General features: G+C 46.3%; 1 protein-coding gene across 4 annotated transcripts in view; it reads left to right on the forward strand.

Annotated features, from left to right (window-relative positions):
• cul4a (cullin 4A) overlaps positions 1 to 18,034 on the forward strand; it is a 35,357-nt gene extending 17,323 nt beyond the window's left edge. Inside the window, exons 13-19 of one of the 4 annotated variants that reach the window (XM_071330883.1) lie at positions 7,734 to 7,819; positions 11,225 to 11,332; positions 11,578 to 11,691; positions 12,464 to 12,569; positions 15,268 to 15,440; positions 16,444 to 16,596; positions 17,163 to 18,034. In XM_071330883.1, the coding sequence (XP_071186984.1) occupies positions 7,734 to 7,819; positions 11,225 to 11,332; positions 11,578 to 11,691; positions 12,464 to 12,569; positions 15,268 to 15,440; positions 16,444 to 16,596; positions 17,163 to 17,258 (836 nt within the window). In that variant the 3' untranslated portion in view covers positions 17,259 to 18,034. Of the gene's footprint in view, positions 1 to 7,733; positions 7,820 to 11,224; positions 11,333 to 11,577; positions 11,692 to 11,911; positions 12,162 to 12,249; positions 12,349 to 12,463; positions 12,570 to 15,267; positions 15,441 to 16,443; positions 16,597 to 17,162 lie in introns of those variants that run through there. The other 3 variants (XM_071330887.1, XM_071330885.1, XM_071330886.1) reach the window with 3 other exon arrangements.
• Positions 18,035 to 20,134: the final 2,100 nt, after the last annotated feature.

The raw sequence follows: 20,134 nt of genomic DNA on the forward strand, positions 1-20,134 counted from the left end.
TGGCTGGTGAAATAGACATCTTTACCCCCCAACATGGCTGGTGAAATAGACATCTTTGCCCACCAACATGGCTGGTGAAATAGACAGCTCACCCACCAACATGACTGGTGAAATAGACATCTTTACCCACCAACATGACTGGTGAAATAGACAGCTCACCCACCAACATGGCTGGTGAAATAGACATCTTTACCCACCAACATGGCTGGTGAAATAGACATCTTTACCCACCAACATGACTGGTGAAATAGACATCTTTACCCACCAACATGACTGGTGAAATAGACATCTTTACCCACCAACATGACTGGTGAAATAGACATCTCACCCACCAACATGGCTGGTGAAATAGACAGCTCACCCACCAACATGGCTGGTGAAATAGACATCTTTACCCACCAACATGGCTGGTGAAATAGACATCTTTACCCGCCAACATGGCTGGTGAAATAGACATCTTTACCCGCCAACATGGCTGGTGAAATAGACATCTTTACCCGCCAACATGGCTGGTGAAATAGACATCTTTACCCGCCAACATGGCTGGTGAAATAGACAGCTCACCCACCAACATGGCTGGTGAAATAGACATCTTTACCCGCCAACATGTCTGGTGAAATAGACATCTCACCCACCAACATGGCTGGTGAAATAGACATCTTTACCCGCCAACATGGCTGGTGAAATAGACATCTTTACCCGCCAACATGGCTGGTGAAATAGACATCTTTACCCGCCAACATGGCTGGTGAAATAGACAGCTCACCCACCAACATGGCTGGTGAAATAGACATCTTTACCCGCCAACATGGCTGGTGAACTAGACATCTTTACCCGCCAACATGGCTGGTGAAATAGACATCTTTACCCCCCAACATGGCTGGTGAAATAGACATCTCACCCACCATCATGGCTGGTGAAATAGACATCTTTACCCACCAACATGGCTGGTGAAATAGACATCTCACCCACCAACATGGCTGGTGAAATAGACATCTTTACCCACCAACATGGCTGGTGAAATAGACATCTTTACCCGCCAACATGGCTGGTGAAATAGACATCTTTACCCACCAACATGGCTGGTGAAATAGACAGCTCACCCACCAACATGGCTGGTGAAATAGACATCTTTACCCGCCAACATGGCTGGTGAAATAGACATCTTTACCCGCCAACATGGCTGGTGAAATAGACATCTTTACCCGCCAACATGGCTGGTGAAATAGACATCTTTACCCGCCAACATGGCTGGTGAAATAGACATCTTTACCCGCCAACATGGCTGGTGAAATAGACATCTTTACCCGCCAACATGGCTGGTGAAATAGACAGCTCACCCACCAACATGGCTGGTGAAATAGACATCTTTACCCGCCAACATGGCTGGTGAAATAGACATCTCACCCACCAACATGGCTGGTGAAATAGACATCTTTACCCACCAACATGGCTGGTGAAATAGACATCTCACCCACCAACATGGCTGGTGAAATAGACATCTCACCCACCAACATGGCTGGTGAAATAGACATCTTTACCCGCCAACATGGCTGGTGAAATAGACATCTTTACCCGCCAACATGGCTGGTGAAATAGACATCTTTACCCGCCAACATGGCTGGTGAAATAGACATCTTTACCCGCCAACATGGCTGGTGAAATAGACATCTCACCCACCAACATGGCTGGTGAAATAGACATCTTTACCCACCAACATGGCTGGTGAAATAGACATCTCACCCACCAACATGGCTGGTGAAATAGACATCTTTACCCACCAACATGGCTGGTGAAATAGACATCTCACCCACCAACATGGCTGGTGAAATAGACATCTTTACCCGCCAACATGGCTGGTGAAATAGACATCTTTACCCGCCAACATGGCTGGTGAAATAGACATCTCACCCACCAACATGGCTGGTGAAATAGACATCTCACCCACCAACATGGCTGGTGAAATAGACATCTTTACCCGCCAACATGGCTGGTGAAATAGACATCTTTACCCGCCAACATGGCTGGTGAAATAGACATCTTTACCCGCCAACATGGCTGGTGAAATAGACATCTTTACCCGCCAACATGGCTGGTGAAATAGACATCTTTACCCGCCAACATGGCTGGTGAAATAGACATCTTTACCCGCCAACATGGCTGGTGAAATAGACATCTTTACCCGCCAACATGGCTGGTGAAATAGACATCTTTACCCGCCAACATGGCTGGTGAAATAGACATCTTTACCCACCAACATGGCTGGTGAAATAGACAGCTCACCCACCAACATGACTGGTGAAATAGACATCTTTACCCACCAACATGGCTGGTGAAATAGACAGCTCACCCACCAACATGGCTGGTGAAATAGACAGCTCACCCACCAACATGGCTGGTGAAATAGACAGCTCACCCACCAACATGGCTGGTGAAATAGACATCTCACCCACCAACATGGCTGGTGAAATAGACATCTTTACCCGCCAACATGGCTGGTGAAATAGACATCTTTACCCACCAACATGACTGGTGAAATAGACATCTTTACCCACCAACATGACTGGTGAAATAGAATCTCACCCACCAACTTGGCTGGTGAAATAGACATCTTTACCCACCAACATGGCTGGTGAAATAGACAGCTCACCCACCAACATGGCTGGTGAAATAGACAGCTCACCCACCAACATGGCTGGTGAAATAGACAGCTCACCCACCAACATGGCTGGTGAAATAGACATCTTTACCCCCCAACATGGCTGGTGAAATAGACATCTTTACCCACCAACATGGCTGGTGAAATAGACATCTTTACCCGCCAACATGGCTGGTGAAATAGACATCTTTACCCGCCAACATGGCTGGTGAAATAGACATCTTTACCCGCCAACATGGCTGGTGAAATAGACATCTCACCCACCAACATGGCTGGTGAAATAGACATCTTTACCCGCCAACATGGCTGGTGAAATAGACATCTTTACCCACCAACATGACTGGTGAAATAGACATCTTTACCCCCCAACATGGCTGGTGAAATAGACATCTTTACCCACCAACATGGCTGGTGAAATAGACATCTTTACCCGCCAACATGGCTGGTGAAATAGACATCTTTACCCACCAACATGGCTGGTGAAATAGACATCTTTACCCGCCAACATGGCTGGTGAAATAGACATCTTTACCCGCCAACATGGCTGGTGAAATAGACATCTTTACCCGCCAACATGGCTGGTGAAATAGACATCTTTACCCGCCTACATGGCTGGTGAAATAGACATCTTTACCCGCCAACATGGCTGGTGAAATAGACATCTTTACCCGCCAACATGGCTGGTGAAATAGACAGCTCACCCGCCAACATGGCTGGTGAAATAGACAGCTCACCCACCAACATGGCTGGTGAAATAGACAGCTCACCCACCAACATGGCTGGTGAAATAGACATCTTTACCCACCAACATGACTGGTGAAATAGACATCTTTACCCACCAACATGGCTGGTGAAATAGACATCTCACCCACCAACATGGCTGGTGAAATAGACATCTTTATCCCCCAACATGGCTGGTGAAATAGACAGCTCACCCACCAACATGGCTGGTGAAATAGACAGCTCACCCACCAACATGGCTGGTGAAATAGACATCTTTACCCACCAACATGACTGGTGAAATAGACATCTTTACCCACCAACATGACTGGTGAAATAGACAGCTCACCCACCAACATGGCTGGTGAAATAGACAGCTCACCCACCAACATGGCTGGTGAAATAGACATCTTTACCCACCAACATGACTGGTGAAATAGACATCTTTACCCACCAACATGGCTGGTGAAATAGACAGCTCACCCACCAACATGGCTGGTGAAATAGACAGCTCACCCACCAACATGGCTGGTGAAATAGACATCTTTACCCACCAACATGACTGGTGAAATAGACATCTTTACCCCCCAACATGGCTGGTGAAATAGACAGCTCACCCACCAACATGGCTGGTGAAATAGACAGCTCACCCACCAACATGGCTGGTGAAATAGACATCTTTACCCACCAACATGGCTGGTGAAATAGACATCTTTACCCACCAACATGGCTGGTGAAATAGACAGCTCACCCACCAACATGGCTGGTGAAATAGACAGCTCACCCACCAACATGGCTGGTGAAATAGACAGCTCACCCACCAACATGGCTGGTGAAATAGACATCTTTACCCCCCAACATGGCTGGTGAAATAGACATCTTTACCCCCCAACATGGCTGGTGAAATAGACATCTTTACCCGCCAACATGGCTGGTGAAATAGACATCTTTACCCGCCAACATGGCTGGTGAAATAGACATCTTTACCCGCCAACATGGCTGGTGAAATAGACATCTTTACCCCCCAACATGGCTGGTGAAATAGACATCTTTACCCACCAACATGACTGGTGAAATAGACATCTCACCCACCAACATGGCTGGTGAAATAGACATCTTTACCCACCAACATTGCTGGTGAAATAGACATCTTTACCCACCAACATGGCTGGTGAAATAGACATCTTTACCCACCAACATGGCTGGTGAAATAGACATCTTTACCCGCCAACATGGCTGGTGAAATAGACATCTTTACCCACCAACATGGCTGGTGAAATAGACATCTTTACCCGCCAACATGGCTGGTGAAATAGACATCTTTACCCGCCAACATGGCTGGTGAAATAGACATCTTTACCCGCCAACATGGCTGGTGAAATAGACATCTTTACCCGCCAACATGGCTGGTGAAATAGACATCTTTACCCGCCAACATGGCTGGTGAAATAGACAGCTCACCCGCCAACATGGCTGGTGAAATAGACCGCTCACCCACCAACATGGCTGGTGAAATAGACAGCTCACCCACCAACATGGCTGGTGAAATAGACATCTTTACCCACCAACATGACTGGTGAAATAGACATCTTTACCCACCAACATGGCTGGTGAAATAGACATCTCACCCACCAACATGGCTGGTGAAATAGACATCTTTATCCCCCAACATGGCTGGTGAAATAGACAGCTCACCCACCAACATGGCTGGTGAAATAGACAGCTCACCCACCAACATGGCTGGTGAAATAGACATCTTTACCCACCAACATGACTGGTGAAATAGACATCTTTACTCACCAACATGACTGGTGAAATAGACAGCTCACCCACCAACATGGCTGGTGAAATAGACAGCTCACCCACCAACATGGCTGGTGAAATAGACATCTTTACTCACCAACATGACTGGTGAAATAGACATCTTTACTCACCAACATGACTGGTGAAATAGACAGCTCACCCACCAACATGGCTGGTGAAATAGACAGCTCACCCACCAACATGACTGGTGAAATAGACATCTTTACTCACCAACATGACTGGTGAAATAGACAGCTCACCCACCAACATGGCTGGTGAAATAGACATCTTTGCCCACCAACATGGCTGGTGAAATAGACATCTTTACCCACCAACATGACTGGTGAAATAGACATCTTTACCCACCAACATGGCTGGTGAAATAGACATCTTTACCCACCAACATGACTGGTGAAATAGACATCTTTACCCACCAACATGGCTGGTGAAATAGACAGCTCACCCACCAACATGGCTGGTGAAATAGACAGCTCACCCACCAACATGGCTGGTGAAATAGACAGCTCACCCACCAACATGGTTGGTGAAATAGACATCTTTACCCACCAACATGGCTGGTGAAATAGACAGCTCACCCACCAACATGGCTGGTGAAATAGACAGCTCACCCACCAACATGGCTGGTGAAATAGACATCTTTACCCACCAACATGGCTGGTGAAATAGACATCTTTACCCACCAACATGACTGGTGAAATAGACATCTTTACCCACCAACATGACTGGTGAAATAGACATCTTTACCCACCAACATGACTGGTGAAATAGACAGCTCACCCACCAACATGACTGGTGAAATAGACAGCTCACCCACCAACATGGCTGGTGAAATAGACATCTTTACCCACCAACATGACTGGTGAAATAGACAGCTCACCCACCAACATGACTGGTGAAATAGACAGCTCACCCACCAACATGGCTGGTGAAATAGACATCTTTACCCACCAACATGGCTGGTGAAATGGACATCTTTACCCACCAACATGACTGGTGAAATAGACATCTTTACCCGCCAACATGGCTGGTGAAATAGACATCTTTACCCGCCAACATGGCTGGTGAAATAGACATCTTTACCCGCCAACATGACTGGTGAAATAGACATCTTTACCCACCAACATGGCTGGTGAAATAGACATCTTTACCCGCCAACATGGCTGGTGAAATAGACATCTTTACCCGCCAACATGGCTGGTGAAATAGACATCTTTACCCGCCAACATGACTGGTGAAATAGACATCTTTACCCGCCAACATGGCTGGTGAAATAGACATCTTTACCCGCCAACATGACTGGTGAAATAGACATCTTTACCCGCCAACATGGCTGGTGAAATAGACATCTTTACCCACCAACATGGCTGGTGAAATAGACATCTTTACCCACCAACATGGCTGGTGAAATAGACATCTTTACCCGCCAACATGGCTGGTGAAATAGACATCTTTACCCGCCAACATGGCTGGTGAAATAGACATCTTTACCCGCCAACATGGCTGGTGAAATAGACAGCTCACCCACCAACATGGCTGGTGAAATAGACATCTTTACCCGCCAACATGGCTGGTGAAATAGACAGCTCACCCACCAACATGGCTGGTGAAATAGACAGCTCACCCACCAACATGGCTGGTGAAATAGACATCTTTACCCGCCAACATGGCTGGTGAAATAGACAGCTCACCCACCAACATGGCTGGTGAAATAGACAGCTCACCCACCAACATGGCTGGTGAAATAGACAGCTCACCCACCAACATGGCTGGTGAAATAGACATCTTTACCCACCAACATGGCTGGTGAAATAGACATCTTTACCCACCAACATGGCTGGTGAAATAGACATCTTTACCCACCAACATGACTGGTGAAATAGACATCTTTACCCACCAACATGGCTGGTGAAATAGACAGCTCACCCACCAACATGGCTGGTGAAATAGACAGCTCACCCACCAACATGGCTGGTGAAATAGACAGCTCACCCACCAATGTCAAAATCTACCCGCATTTGGTGGGTGTTTTTATTTTAGACCATGTGTTCGTGGGATAATGTCTAATGTCCTCTGGCAGATGCTGATTGTTGCCTCAGCAGTGAGGTTAGCCCATCGGTGGTTTGTCACTACCTCTGGTGTGTGACTGTAGAAGCACCACCACAGTCACCAGGTCATGCAATGTATTTAAGCACTAAGGCCCGTAGGAGGTGTGGAATATGGCCAATACACCACAGCTAAGGGCTGTTCTTAAGCACGACGCAACCAGGAGTGCCTGGATCCAGCCCTTAGCCGTGGTATATTGGCCATATACCACAAACCCCCGAGGTGCCTTATTGCTATTATAATCTGGTTACCAACGTAATTAGAGCAGTAAAAATACATGTTTTCTCATACCCGTGGTATACGATCTGATATACCCTGGCTGTCAGCCAATCGGCATTCACGGCTCGAACCACCCTGCTTATAATACTCTATAAAAACTTGTTAACAGGAAGTGAGTGTGATGATTTGTGACTTCCTGTCCCTGCAGAGTGTGGAGCGGCCTTCACCAGTAAGCTGGAGGGGATGTTTAAGGACATGGAGCTCTCCAAAGACGTTATGATCCAGTTCAAACAGGTTAACACACAGACTCATATCACTACTTACTGTAACATACATTTACCACCAGGGAATCATAGATGCCATCTGACTTGAGACCATGTTGTCGTCACTCCTCCGTTTTTATTTATTTATTTATTTAACATTTATTCCGTGACGCTCGTCCCTCAACCGATCTGTCTTGTAGGACGTGGAGCTCGTATTTGAATATTTAGTCTCCTCCGTTTTAAAATCATAAACATACTGTACTTCCTAATTGTTTTATTTCACTCCACTCTCGTATGACTCCATGGAATATGAAGAATAACAAGCTAAATTATTACAGATGTTGTGACTGGGATTTATCAGTTTGCAATTGTGAGAAGGAAGTAAACGGGTAGCTGTCTCCTGTACAAGTTGTGTGGCAGGACGTTGGTCGCTAGTGCCGGGACTTTCAGCTGTGGAGCTGTTGTAGCTAGCTAGCTTACTGACATGGCTACAGTTGTAGCTAGCTAGCTTACTGACATGGCTACAGTTGTAGCTAGCTAGCTTACTGACATGGCTACAGTTGTAGTCAGAAGTTTACATACACTGAGGTTGGAGGCATTAAAACTCGTTTTCAACCGCTCCACAAATTTCTTGTTAACAAACTATAGTTTTGGCAAGTTGGTTACGACATCTACTTTGTGCATCACACAAGTAATTTTTCCAACAATTGTTTACAGACAGATTATTTCACTTATAATTAACTGTCACAATTCCAGGGGGTCAGAAGTTTACATACACTAAGTTGACTGTGCCTTCAAACAGCTTGGAAAATTCCAGAAAATGTCATGGCTGTAGAAGCTTCTGATGAGATAATTGACATCATTTGAGTCAATTGGAGGTGTACCTGTGGATGTATTTCAAGGCCTACCTTCAAACTCAGTGCCTCTTTGCGTGACATCATGGGGAAAATCAAGAGAAATCATCCAAGACCTCCAAAATTGTAGTCCTCCACAGGTCTGGTTCATCCTTGGGAGCAATTTCCAAATGCTTGAAGGTACCACGTTCATCTGTACAAGCAATGGTACGCAAGTATAAACACCATGGGACCATGCAGCCGTCATACCGCGCAGGAAGGAGACGCGTTCTGTCTCCTAGAGGTGAGCGTACTTTGGTGCGATAAGTGCAAATCAATCCCAGAACAACAGCAAAGGACCTTGTGAAGATGCTGGAGGAAACGGGTACAAAAGTATCTATATCCACAATAAAATTAGTTCTATATCGACAACCTGAAAGGCTGCCGAGCAAGAAAGAAACCTCTGCTCAAAAACCGCCATAAAAAAGCCAGACTACGTTTTGCAAGATCGTACTTTTTGGAGAAATGTCCTCTGGTCTAATGAAACAAAAATAGAACTGTTTGGCCATAATGAGCATTGTTATGTTTGGAGGAAAAAGGGGGAGGCTTGCAAGCTGAAGAACACCATCCCAACCGTGAAGCACGGGGGTGGCAGCATCATGTTGTGGGGGTGCTTTGATGCAGGAGGGACTGGTGCACTTCACAAAGTATATGGCATCATGAGGATGGGAAATTATGTGGATATATGAAGCAACATCTCCAGATATCAGTCAGGAAGTTAAAGCTTGGTCGCAAATGGGTCTTCCAAATGTACAATGACCCCAAGCATACTTCTAAAGTTGTGGGAAAATGTCTTAAGGACAACAATCAAGGTATTGGAGGGGCCATCACAAAGCCCTGACCTCAATCCCATAGAAAATTTGTGGGCAGAACTGAAAAAGCATGTGCGAGCAAGGAGGCCTACAAACCTGACTGTTGCACCAGCTCTGTCAGGAGAAATGGGCCAAAATTCACCCAACTTATTGTGGGAAGCTTGTGGAAGGCTACCCAAAACGTTTGACTCAAGTTAAATAATTTAAAGGCAATGCTACCAAACACTCAATTAGTATATGTAAACTTCTGACCCACTGGGAATGTGATGAAAGAAATAAAAGCTGAAATAAATCACTACTATTATTCTGACATTTCACATCCTTAAAATAAAGTGGTGATCCTAACTGACCTAAGACAGGTAATTTTTACTAGGATTATATGTCAGGAATTGTGAAACTGAATTTAAATGTATTTGGCTAAGGTGTCGTGTAAACTTCCGACTTCAAGTGTGTGTGTCAGCTGTACAACTGAAATGTGTCTTCTACATTTAACCCTCCCCCTCTGAATCAGAGAGGTGCTGGGGGGGGCTGCCTTAATCCACATCAACGTCAATTGGCATATTGTTAGTTTAGATTAATTCGAACCGTTTTGTGGCAGAAATGGGATTCAGCAGATGTCACCTAGGTAATAGTTTCTCATGTTAGACAGCACATTGTAGCCAAACTACTTTGGAGCTATCCCATTAGCCTTTTGCGAGGTAAGAGACAGATCTGTGCAGTCCGAAACAACGCTCTATCTGACGTAAGAAAATGCAATGACAAAAGATGGCAATCAATCAATCGTTCAAACAGGTTCATATCAATATGGGAAGATAAAGTACACAACCACTGAGCAATATTACTACTGTAATATATCGATTTACCACAGAGAATCATGTATAACAACTCTACCAATTGGGGTAATCCCATGTTGTGTTTACATTTGTTTCCAGATGGATTCAAATGAATTATTGAATTAAGGAATGCTCAATTTACACCATTTTCCAAGAAATTAAGGATTTGATTGTCTCACACTACAGGACATTAATGTATTATATTACAGAATTGAATCAGGTTGTCTGTCTCCTCCAGTACATGAATGTATTGAATCAGGTTGTCTGTCGTCTCCAGTACATGAATGTATTGAGTCAGGTTGTCTGTCTCCTCCAGTACATGAATGTATTGAATCAGGTTGTCTGTCTCCTCCAGTACATGAATGTATTGAGTCAGGTTGTCTGTCTCCTCCAGTACATGAATGTATTGAGTCAGGTTGTCTGTCTCCTCCAGTACATGAATGTATTGAGTCAGGTTCTCTGTCTCCCCCAGTACATGAATGTATTGAGTCAGGTTGTCTGTCTCCCCCAGTACATGAATGTATTGAATCAGGTTGTCTGTCTCCTCCAGTACATGAATGTATTGAATCAGGTTGTCTGTCTCCCCAGTACATGAATGTATTGAGTCAGGTTGTCTGTCTCCCCCAGTACATGAATGTATTGAATCAGGTTGTCTGTCTCCTCCAGTACATGAATGTATTGAATCAGGATGTCTGTCTCCCCAGTACATGAATGTATTGAGTCAGGTTGTCTGTCTCCTCCAGTACATGAATGTATTGAATCAGGTTGTCTGTCTCCCCAGTACATTAATGTATTGAGTCAGGTTGTCTGTCTCCTCCAGTACATGAATATATTGAGTCAGGTTGTCTGTCTCCTCCAGTACATGAATGTATTGAGTCAGGTTGTCTGTCTCCTCCAGTACACCCAGAACCAGAGTGAGCCCAGCCAGCTGGAGCTGACGGTCAACATCCTCACCATGGGCTACTGGCCCTCCTACACTCCTATGGAGGTCCACCTGCCCCCTGAGGTATGTCTGTCTGTCTGTGGTTGGGTGGTGTGTATGCTAGCAATAAGTACTGTAGAAGGTATGAATCTAATCTGAGTGTTGGTTAGGTTTTATGAAGCCTATATAAAGTATCTCTCTCCTCCTCGCTCTTCCCCTCCTCCTCGCTCTTCCCCTCTCTCGCGCTCTTCCCCTCCTCCTCGCTCTTCCCCTCCTCCTCCTCACTCCCTCCTCCTCCTCGCTCTTCCCCTCCTCCACGCTCTTCCCAGATGGTGAAGCTCCAGGAGGTATTCAAGCTGTTCTATCTGGGGAAACACAGTGGCAGGAAGCTCCAGTGGCAGCCCACCCTGGGCCACGCTGTTCTAAAGACTGAGTTTAAAGAGGTGAGACTGAAAGGTTTCCCCAGAACAGTGCTTCTCTGGTCCTCAAATAGCCACCAGGTTATGCTGGGATACAATAGAAATGGTAGGTGACGACCAGAGCAACACTGTCCGAGAAGATGGACAGCTTTCTTTGTTTGAAATGTCAAATTTCTAATGCGTCTTTTACCAAGGAGCTGCAGGTGTCTCTGTTCCAGACGTGTCTCTGTGTGTCTGTCTACAGGGTAAGAAGGAGCTGCAGGTCTCTGTTCCAGACGTGTGTCTGTCTACAGGGTAAGAAGGAGCTGCAGGTGTCTCTGTTCCAGACGTGTCTCTGTGTGTCTGTCTACAGGGTAAGAAGGAGCTGCAGGTGTCTCTGTTCCAGACGTGTCTCTGTGTGTCTCTACAGGGTAAGAAGGAGCTGCAGGTCTCTGTTCCAGACGTGTCTAACTGTGTGTCTGTCTACAGGGTAAGAAGGAGCTGCAGGTCTCTGTTCCAGACGTGTCTCTGTGTGTCTGTCTACAGGGTAAGAAGGAGCTGCAGGTCTCTGTTCCAGACGTGTCTCTGTGTGTCTGTCTACAGGGTAAGAAGGAGCTGCAGGTGTCTGTTCCAGGCGTGTCTCTGTCTACAGGGTAAGAAGGAGCTGCAGGTGTCTGTTCCAGGCGTGTCTCTGTCTACAGGGTAAGAAGGAGCTGCAGGTGTCTGTTCCAGGCGTGTCTCTGTGTGTCTGTCTACAGGGTAAGAAGGAGCTGCAGGTCTCTGTTCCAGACGTGTCTAACTGTGTGTCTGTCTACAGGGTAAGAAGGAGCTGCAGGTGTCTCTGTTCCAGACGTTGGTGCTTCTGATGTTTAACGAGGGGGAGGAGTTCAGCATGGAGGAGATCAAATCAGCCACTGGCATAGGTACAGCTTCTGTCTGTCTGTCTTCATAGGTACAGCTTTTCCCTCTGTCTGGTCTGTCTTCATAGGTATAGCTTCTCCCTCCCTCCCTCTGTCTGTCTTCATAGGTACAGCTTCTCCCTCCCTCCCTCTGTCTGTCTTCATAGGTACAGCTTCTCCCTCTGTCTGTCTGTCTTCATAGGTACAAAGGTCTACATGAATTTTCTCTGGTCCTTTCCTTAGATGAAACTAACGACTCTCCTTATTTATCTCTAGTTTAGATTAGGATCCCCTTCAGCCGATGCCAATGGAGACAGCTAGTGTTACTGGGCTCCGACACATAATGAAAAACATTCATGTAGTCTCGCTTGTCATTGTAACCAGAGGGCTAATAGTAATACTATGCTTGCCAGTCTCTCTTGGCTAAGAGTTGAGGAAAGACTGACTGTGTCACTTCTTGTTTTTATAAAAACACATTGTGTTGGAAATTCCAAATGGTTTGCTTAGTCAACTTACACCAGACATGCCACCAGGGGTCTTTTCAGAGTCCCCAGGTCCAGAACAAATGAAATGAAATGTACAGTATTATGCAGAGCCATGGCTGCATGGAACTCTAACATCAGCGCAAGTGGACAGCAAACCAACTAATAAAGCAACATTACAGCACCACGCCTCTCCCCATGTGACCTACTTGTTGTGTGTGTGTACTGACATGTATGTGGAACTGATAGATACATACACACAACAAGTAGGTAACATGGGGAGAGGCGTGGTGCTGTAATGTTGCTTTATTAGTTGGTTTGCTGTCCACTTGCGCTGATGTTAGAGTTCCATGCAGTCATGGCTCTGCATAATACTGTACATTTCATTTGTTTTGGACCTGGGGACTCTGTAAGTTGACTAAGCAAACCATTTGGAATTTCCAACACAATGTGTTTTTATAAAAACAAGAAGTGACAGTCAGTCTTTCCTCAGCTCTTAGCCAAGAGAGACAGGCATGCCTAGTTTTAATATTATCCCTCTGATTACAATGAAGAGCGAGACATGCTGCTCTGTTCTGGGCCAGCTGCAGCTTAACTAGGTCTTTCTTTGTAGCACTTGACCACATGACTGGACAATAATCAAGATAAGATCAAACTAGAACCTGCAGGACTTGCTTTGTGGAGTGTGGTGTCAAAAAAGCAGAGCATCTCTTTATTTACGGCTAAGCTTCTCCCCATCTTTACAACCATTAAATCTATATGTTTTGACCATGACAGTTTACAATCTAATGTAACGCCAACTAATTTTGTCTCAGCTTGTTCAACAGCCACACCATTCATTACCAGATTCAGCTGAGGTCTAGAACTTAAGGAATGATTTGTACCAAATACAATGCTCTTAGTTTTAGAGATGTTCAGGACCAGTTTATTACTGGCCGCCCATTCCAAAACAGACTGCAACTCTTTAAGGGTTTCAGTGACTTCACTAGCTGTGGTTGCTGATGTGTATATGGTTGAATCATCAGCATACATAGACAAACATGCTTTGTTTAATGCCAGTGGCAGGTCATTGGTAAAAATATACTGAACACAAAATGCAAACGCAACAATTTCAACAGTTTTACTGAGTTAGTTCATATCAGGAAATCAGTCAATTGAAATAAATAAATTAGGCCCGAATCTCTGGTGCAGCCAGTCCCAGCCAATCAAAATGAGGTTTTCCCCTCAAGGGCTTTATTACAGACTGAAATACTTGTCAGTTTCATCAGCTGTCTGGGTGGCTGGTCTGACTAACCTGCAAGTGTGGCAGTCCTGGGCTGGCGTGGTAACTGGTGGTCTGCTGTTGTGAAGCCAGCTGTGGCAGTCCTGGGCTTTTGTGGTAATAGCTGGTCTGCGGTTGTGAGGCCAGTTATACGTACTGCCATATTCTCTAAAACTACATTGGCGGCAGCTTATGGTAGATAAATTAACATTCAATTCTCTGGCAACAGCTCTGGTGGACATTCCTGCAGTCTACGTGCCAATTGCACGCTCCCTCAAAACGTCAGACATCTGTGGACTTATGTTGTGACACAACTGCACATTTTAGTTGCCTTTTATTGTCCCCAGCACAAGGTGCACCTGTGTAATGATCATGCTGTTTAATCAGCTTCTTGATAAGCCACACCTGTCAGGTGGATGGATTATCTTGGCAAAGGAGAAATGTTCACTAATGGGGATGTAAACAAATTTGGGGATGTAAACAAAAAACATTTTTGAGAAATACGCTTTTTGTGGTTATGAAAAATTTCTGGCCTCTTATTTCTGCTCATGAAACATGGAACCAACACTTGTTGCGTTTATATTTTTGTTCAGTATAGGAAAAAAAGTAGAGGACTTAGAGAGCGGCCCTGCGGTACACCACACTTTACATGTTTGACATTAGAGAAGGTTCTGTTAGATTGCCGTATCGTATATATTTCTCAACCGGTTAGGGTCAATAATACCAAAGGCTGCACTGAATTCTAACAGTACAGCTCCTGCAATCTTATCCATTTCAACCAGTCATCAGTGATTTGTGTCAGTGCCGTACATGTTGAGTGCCCTTCTAATCACCTCGATCTCTCTTCTACATTCATCTCATTGCGTATTTGGGGTAATTAACATTTTGGCTCATTCATGAAACGCATGTAATTTCCCCAATTTAAACTTGATGAAATGAAGTAGTGTAACCGTGATCTGTGTCCCCTTTCCGTCCCCAGAGGAGGGTGAGTTGAGGCGTACCCTGCAGTCTCTGGCCTGTGGGAAGGCGCGCGTCCTCAATAAGACTCCCCGGGGGAAGGACATCGAAGACGGAGACCGCTTCAACTTCAACAACGACTTCAGACACAAACTGTTCCGCATCAAGATCAACCAGATTCAGATGAAGGAAACGGTAGGGTTAACACCTCTCCTTCTCCTCGCTCTTCCTCTCCTTCTCCTCGCTCTTCCCCTCCTCCTCCTCGCTCTTCCCCTCCTCCTCGCTCTTCCCCTGTGAAGGAAACGGTAGGGTTAACGTCTCTGTGAAGGAAACGGTAGGGTTAACAGCTGTCTCTGAAGGAAACGGTAGAGTTAACACCTGTCTCTGTGAAGGAAACGGTAGGGTTAACACCTCTCTGTGAAGGAAACGGTAGGGTTAACACCTCTCTGTGAAGGAAACGGTAGGGTTAACACCTCTCTGAAGGAAACGGTAGGGTTAACACCTCTCTGTCTCTGTGAAGGAAACGGTAGGGTTAACACCTCTCTCTGTGAAGGAAACGGTAGGGTTAACACCTCTCTGTGAAGGAAACGGTAGGGTTAACACCTCTGTCTCTGTGAAGGAAACGGTAGGGTTAACACCTCTGTCTCTGTGAAGGAAACGGTAGGGTTAACACCTCTCTGTGAAGGAAACGGTAGGGTTAACACCTCTCTGTGAAGGAAACAGTAGGGTTAACGTCTCTGTGAAGGAAACGGTAGGGTTAACACCTCTCTGTCTCTTGTGAAGGAAACGGTAGGGTTAACACCACTCTCTCTGTGAAGGAAACGGTAGGGTTAACACCTGTCTCTGTGAAGGAAACGGTACGTTGTCAAGTCTGTGCCTGCCTGTTGAACAGAAAGGAGTGCTGACTCCTCTAATCATTGTGTCTGTTATATCAGACTAATTCATCCATATAATGGTGCTTTCCACTGAGGGTTGACGCCTCAAGTTCCCGTCATTTAAATCTTATTGCCTAAGTGTTGAGTCCCTCCCTTGCCCATCATTGGAGGAAGTGTGGCCATCATGCATTCACACAGTCAACTCTAGAGTTGGAGTCAATTCATTCAGGAAGTGAAACGTTCACAGAAAATAAACGGTGCATTACAATTCTGTGTGTTGTTTCTGTGTGTGTGTGTCTCTGTTTCTGTGTGTGTGTGTTCAGGTTGAGGAGCAGGTGAGCACCACTGAGCGTGTGTTTCAGGACAGACAGTACCAGATCGACGCGGCCGTTGTCCGCATCATGAAGATGAGGAAGACCCTGGGCCACAACCTGCTGGTGTCAGAACTCTACAACCAGCTCAAGTTCCCTGTCAAGGTACTCTTTCATTTTCACTCATTTATTTTCTTTCGCTTTTGTGCTTTTTTTCCTGCCCTGAAATATAGTCACATGTGAAACAGGCATTCACATCAAGTGAACTGTACACCCTCAGCTCTAAGCTGCATACCCTTCAGAGTCATTCCTCTCTGTGTGTTCTCTCTCCTCGCTGTCATTCCTCTCTGTGTGTTCTCTCTCCTCGGTGTCACTCCTCTCTGTGTGTTCTCTCTCCTCGGTGTCACTCCTCTCTGTGTGTTCTCTCTCCTCGGTGTCACTCCTCTCTGTGTGTTCTCTCTCCTCGGTGTCACTCCTCTCTGTGTGTTCTCTCTCCTCGGTGTCACTCCTCTCTGTGTGTTCTCTCTCCTCGGTCTCACTCCTCTCTGTGTGTTCTCTCTCCTCGGTCTCACTCCTCTCTGTGTGTTCTCTCTCCTCGGTCTCACTCCTCTCTGTGTGTTCTCTCTCCTCGGTCTCACTCCTCTCTGTGTGTTCTCTCTCCTCGGTCTCACTCCTCTCTGTGTGTTCTCTCTCCTCGGTCTCACTCCTCTCTGTGTGTTCTCTCTCCTCAGCCTGGAGACCTGAAGAAGCGGATTGAGTCGCTGATCGACAGAGACTACATGGAGAGAGACAAGGAGAGTCCCAACCAGTACCACTATGTGGCCTGAGGGGGCGCCACCTCCATCCTCACCACCCCTCCGGTGCCCTGCCAGTGGGCTCAGATAGTCAGCATCAGCTGGCCCTGATATAGCCCCACCTCTCCTTGAACTGCCCCACCCCCTCACCGCCCCTCCCCCGTGCTTCTGGGGCCCAGCTCTGAGAGGGCCAGTCTGGAGGCTAGAGCCCAGTCTGGTCCAACACCAGCCCAGCCAACACCACCCTCGGGGGGGGGGGGGGACTCAGAGCAGGGCAGACTGGGTCCTGGGGCTGGAGGAGTCTGTCTGGTGGGTGGAAGGCCGGCCGGCACAAATCATCCGCTGACGACGCTAACAACGAGAACAACGTAGCACTTTCTCAAATGTGTTGTTTTGGGGGGGGGGGGCTGGCTGGCTGTGATCTATCCACATCTATCTTTATCAGTCTAATTTCCACTGTAGTTTAGCTTGGGGGGGTTGTGATCCATCCACATGTTTCTTTTTCAGTCTCAGTTCATCTGTAGTTTAGCTCCTGGGGATTATTCAGTTTTTTTTCTGTGAGGTAACATAATTTCCCGGCCTGGGATAACACTGTGACAGTGTTGTCAGACAGGGTACAGGAACAGCTTGGGGGGGTCACATGGATACCGATACAAGGAGTGACAAGGGGAGGGATGATTTTGGGTCGGGGGACACTCTCCTGTATTTTGACCAACAATTTCCACACTCTGAATTTTGTAGACCAGATTGTATTCTTTGTAAGAGAGAGAAAGGAAACATGAATAAATTGATATTTAATGAAGAGTTAATTCATGGTGTGAACATCAAATGGATTGAGTAGTTGTGTATAACATAGTGGTGTGACTGAGTAGTTGTGTATAACATAGTGGTGTGACTGAGTAGTTGTGTATAACATAGTGGTGTGACTGAGTAGATGTGTATAACATAGTGGTGTGACTGAGTAGATGTGTATAACATAGTGGTGTGACTGAGTAGATGTGTATAACATAGTGGTGTGACTGAGTAGATGTGTATAACATAGTGGTGTGACTGAGTAGTTGTGTATAACATAGTGGTGTGACTGAGTAGTTGTGTATAACACAGTGGTGTGACTGAGTAGTTGGTTGACCTTGTGAGAAATAATCCTCAACTGAATCGCAAGTGTTCTCCGTTCATCCTTTCAACTGTGTTCACCAACATGATGTTTCTGTGTGTGTATGGAGGGAGCTACAGGCTGACAGTGCATGGCTCCGGGCCAGGCTGACAGTGCATGGCTCCGGGCCAGGCTGACAGTGCATGGCTCCGGGCCAGGCTGACAGTGCATGGCTCCGGGCCAGGCTGACAGGGCATGGCTCCGGGCCAGGCTGACAGGGCATGGCTCCGGGCCAGGCTACAGGCTGATGTGATTTCTGCCTGTGAAGTGGAGTCATTCCTCAAACAAATTATAATTGCTTTAGTAGGAGGAGCGTGAGTGACCTGTGATGTCAGAGATTCTGGTCCCAGCTTGTCTCCTTTTGGCATGCTGTTGTGGAATAACCTCTCCTCATCCCCCTCAACCCCCCCCAACCTCTCCTCAACCCTGGGTGTGTCTAAAGTGGCTTCCTCTTGTCTCCTCTCCATCTCAACTAAAACCAAGTCCTTTTACCAGCAGTTTGCTATTGAATAGTTAAATTATTTCACAAGTACAGTAAAGCAAGGTATTTTAAACTATTGCAATTCTCCTCTTCAGTGAGGCTGCCCCTCCACTCCTCCCAACAGAACAGGGTGTATGTGGCTTAGTGATGAGTCAGAGGAGCTGCTGCTGCTTGTAAGTGTTGCATTTAGAGTAGTCCTCTTATCACACCACCACCCCTACATTCTCAACAACCTTACTGGCTAGGAGCCCTACATTCTCAACAACCTTACTGGCTAGGAGCCCTACATTCTCAACAACCTTACTGGCTAGGAGCCCTACATTCTCAACAACCTTACTGGCTAGGAGCCCTACATTCTCAACAACCTTACTGGCTAGGAGCCCTACATTCTCAACAACCTTACTGGCCAGGAGCCCTACATTCTCAACAACCTTACTGGCCAGGAGCCCTACATTCTCAACAACCTTACTGGCTAGGAGCCCTACATTCTCAACAACCTTACTGGCTAGGAGCCCTACATTCTCAACAACCTTACTGGCTAGGAGCCCTACATTCTCAACAACCTTACTGGCCAGGAGCCCTACATTCTCAACAACCTTACTGGCCAGGAGCCCTACATTCTCAACAACCTTACTGGCCAGGAGCCCTACATTCTCAACAACCTTACTGGCCAGGAGCCCTACATTCTCAACAACCTTACTGGCCAGGAGCCCTACATTCTCAACAACCTTACTGGCCAGGAGCCCTACATTCTCAACAACCTTACTGGCCAGGAGCCCTACATTCTCAACAACCTTACTGGCCAGGAGCCCTACATTCTCAACAACCTTACTGGCCAGGAGCCCTACATCCTCAACAACCTTACTGGCCAGGAGCCCTACATCCTCAACAACCTTACTGGCCAGGAGCCCTACATTCTCAACAACCGTACTGGCCAGGAGCCCTGAAGAAATCAACCGTACTGGCCAGGAGCCCTGAAGAAATCAACCGTACTGGCCAGGAGCCCTGGAGAAATCAACCGTACTGGCCAGGAGCCCTGGAGAAATCAACCGTACTGGCCAGGACCCCTGAAGAAATCAACCGTACTGGCCAGGAGCCCTGAAGAAATCAACCATGTTGTTTTAGTCAAATAAAAAACCCACACACTACATACGCACACACATAACACACACTTTTGAATCTTATTATCTATGATGCCTAGTCACTTGACCTGCCTTTATGTACATATCTACCTCAAATACCTTATTATCTATCCTGATGCCTAGTTACTATACC

The sequence above is a fragment of the Salvelinus alpinus genome, chromosome 10 (genome assembly GCF_045679555.1).
Source record: "Salvelinus alpinus chromosome 10, SLU_Salpinus.1, whole genome shotgun sequence".
NCBI classification, from domain to species: domain Eukaryota; kingdom Metazoa; phylum Chordata; class Actinopteri; order Salmoniformes; family Salmonidae; genus Salvelinus; species Salvelinus alpinus.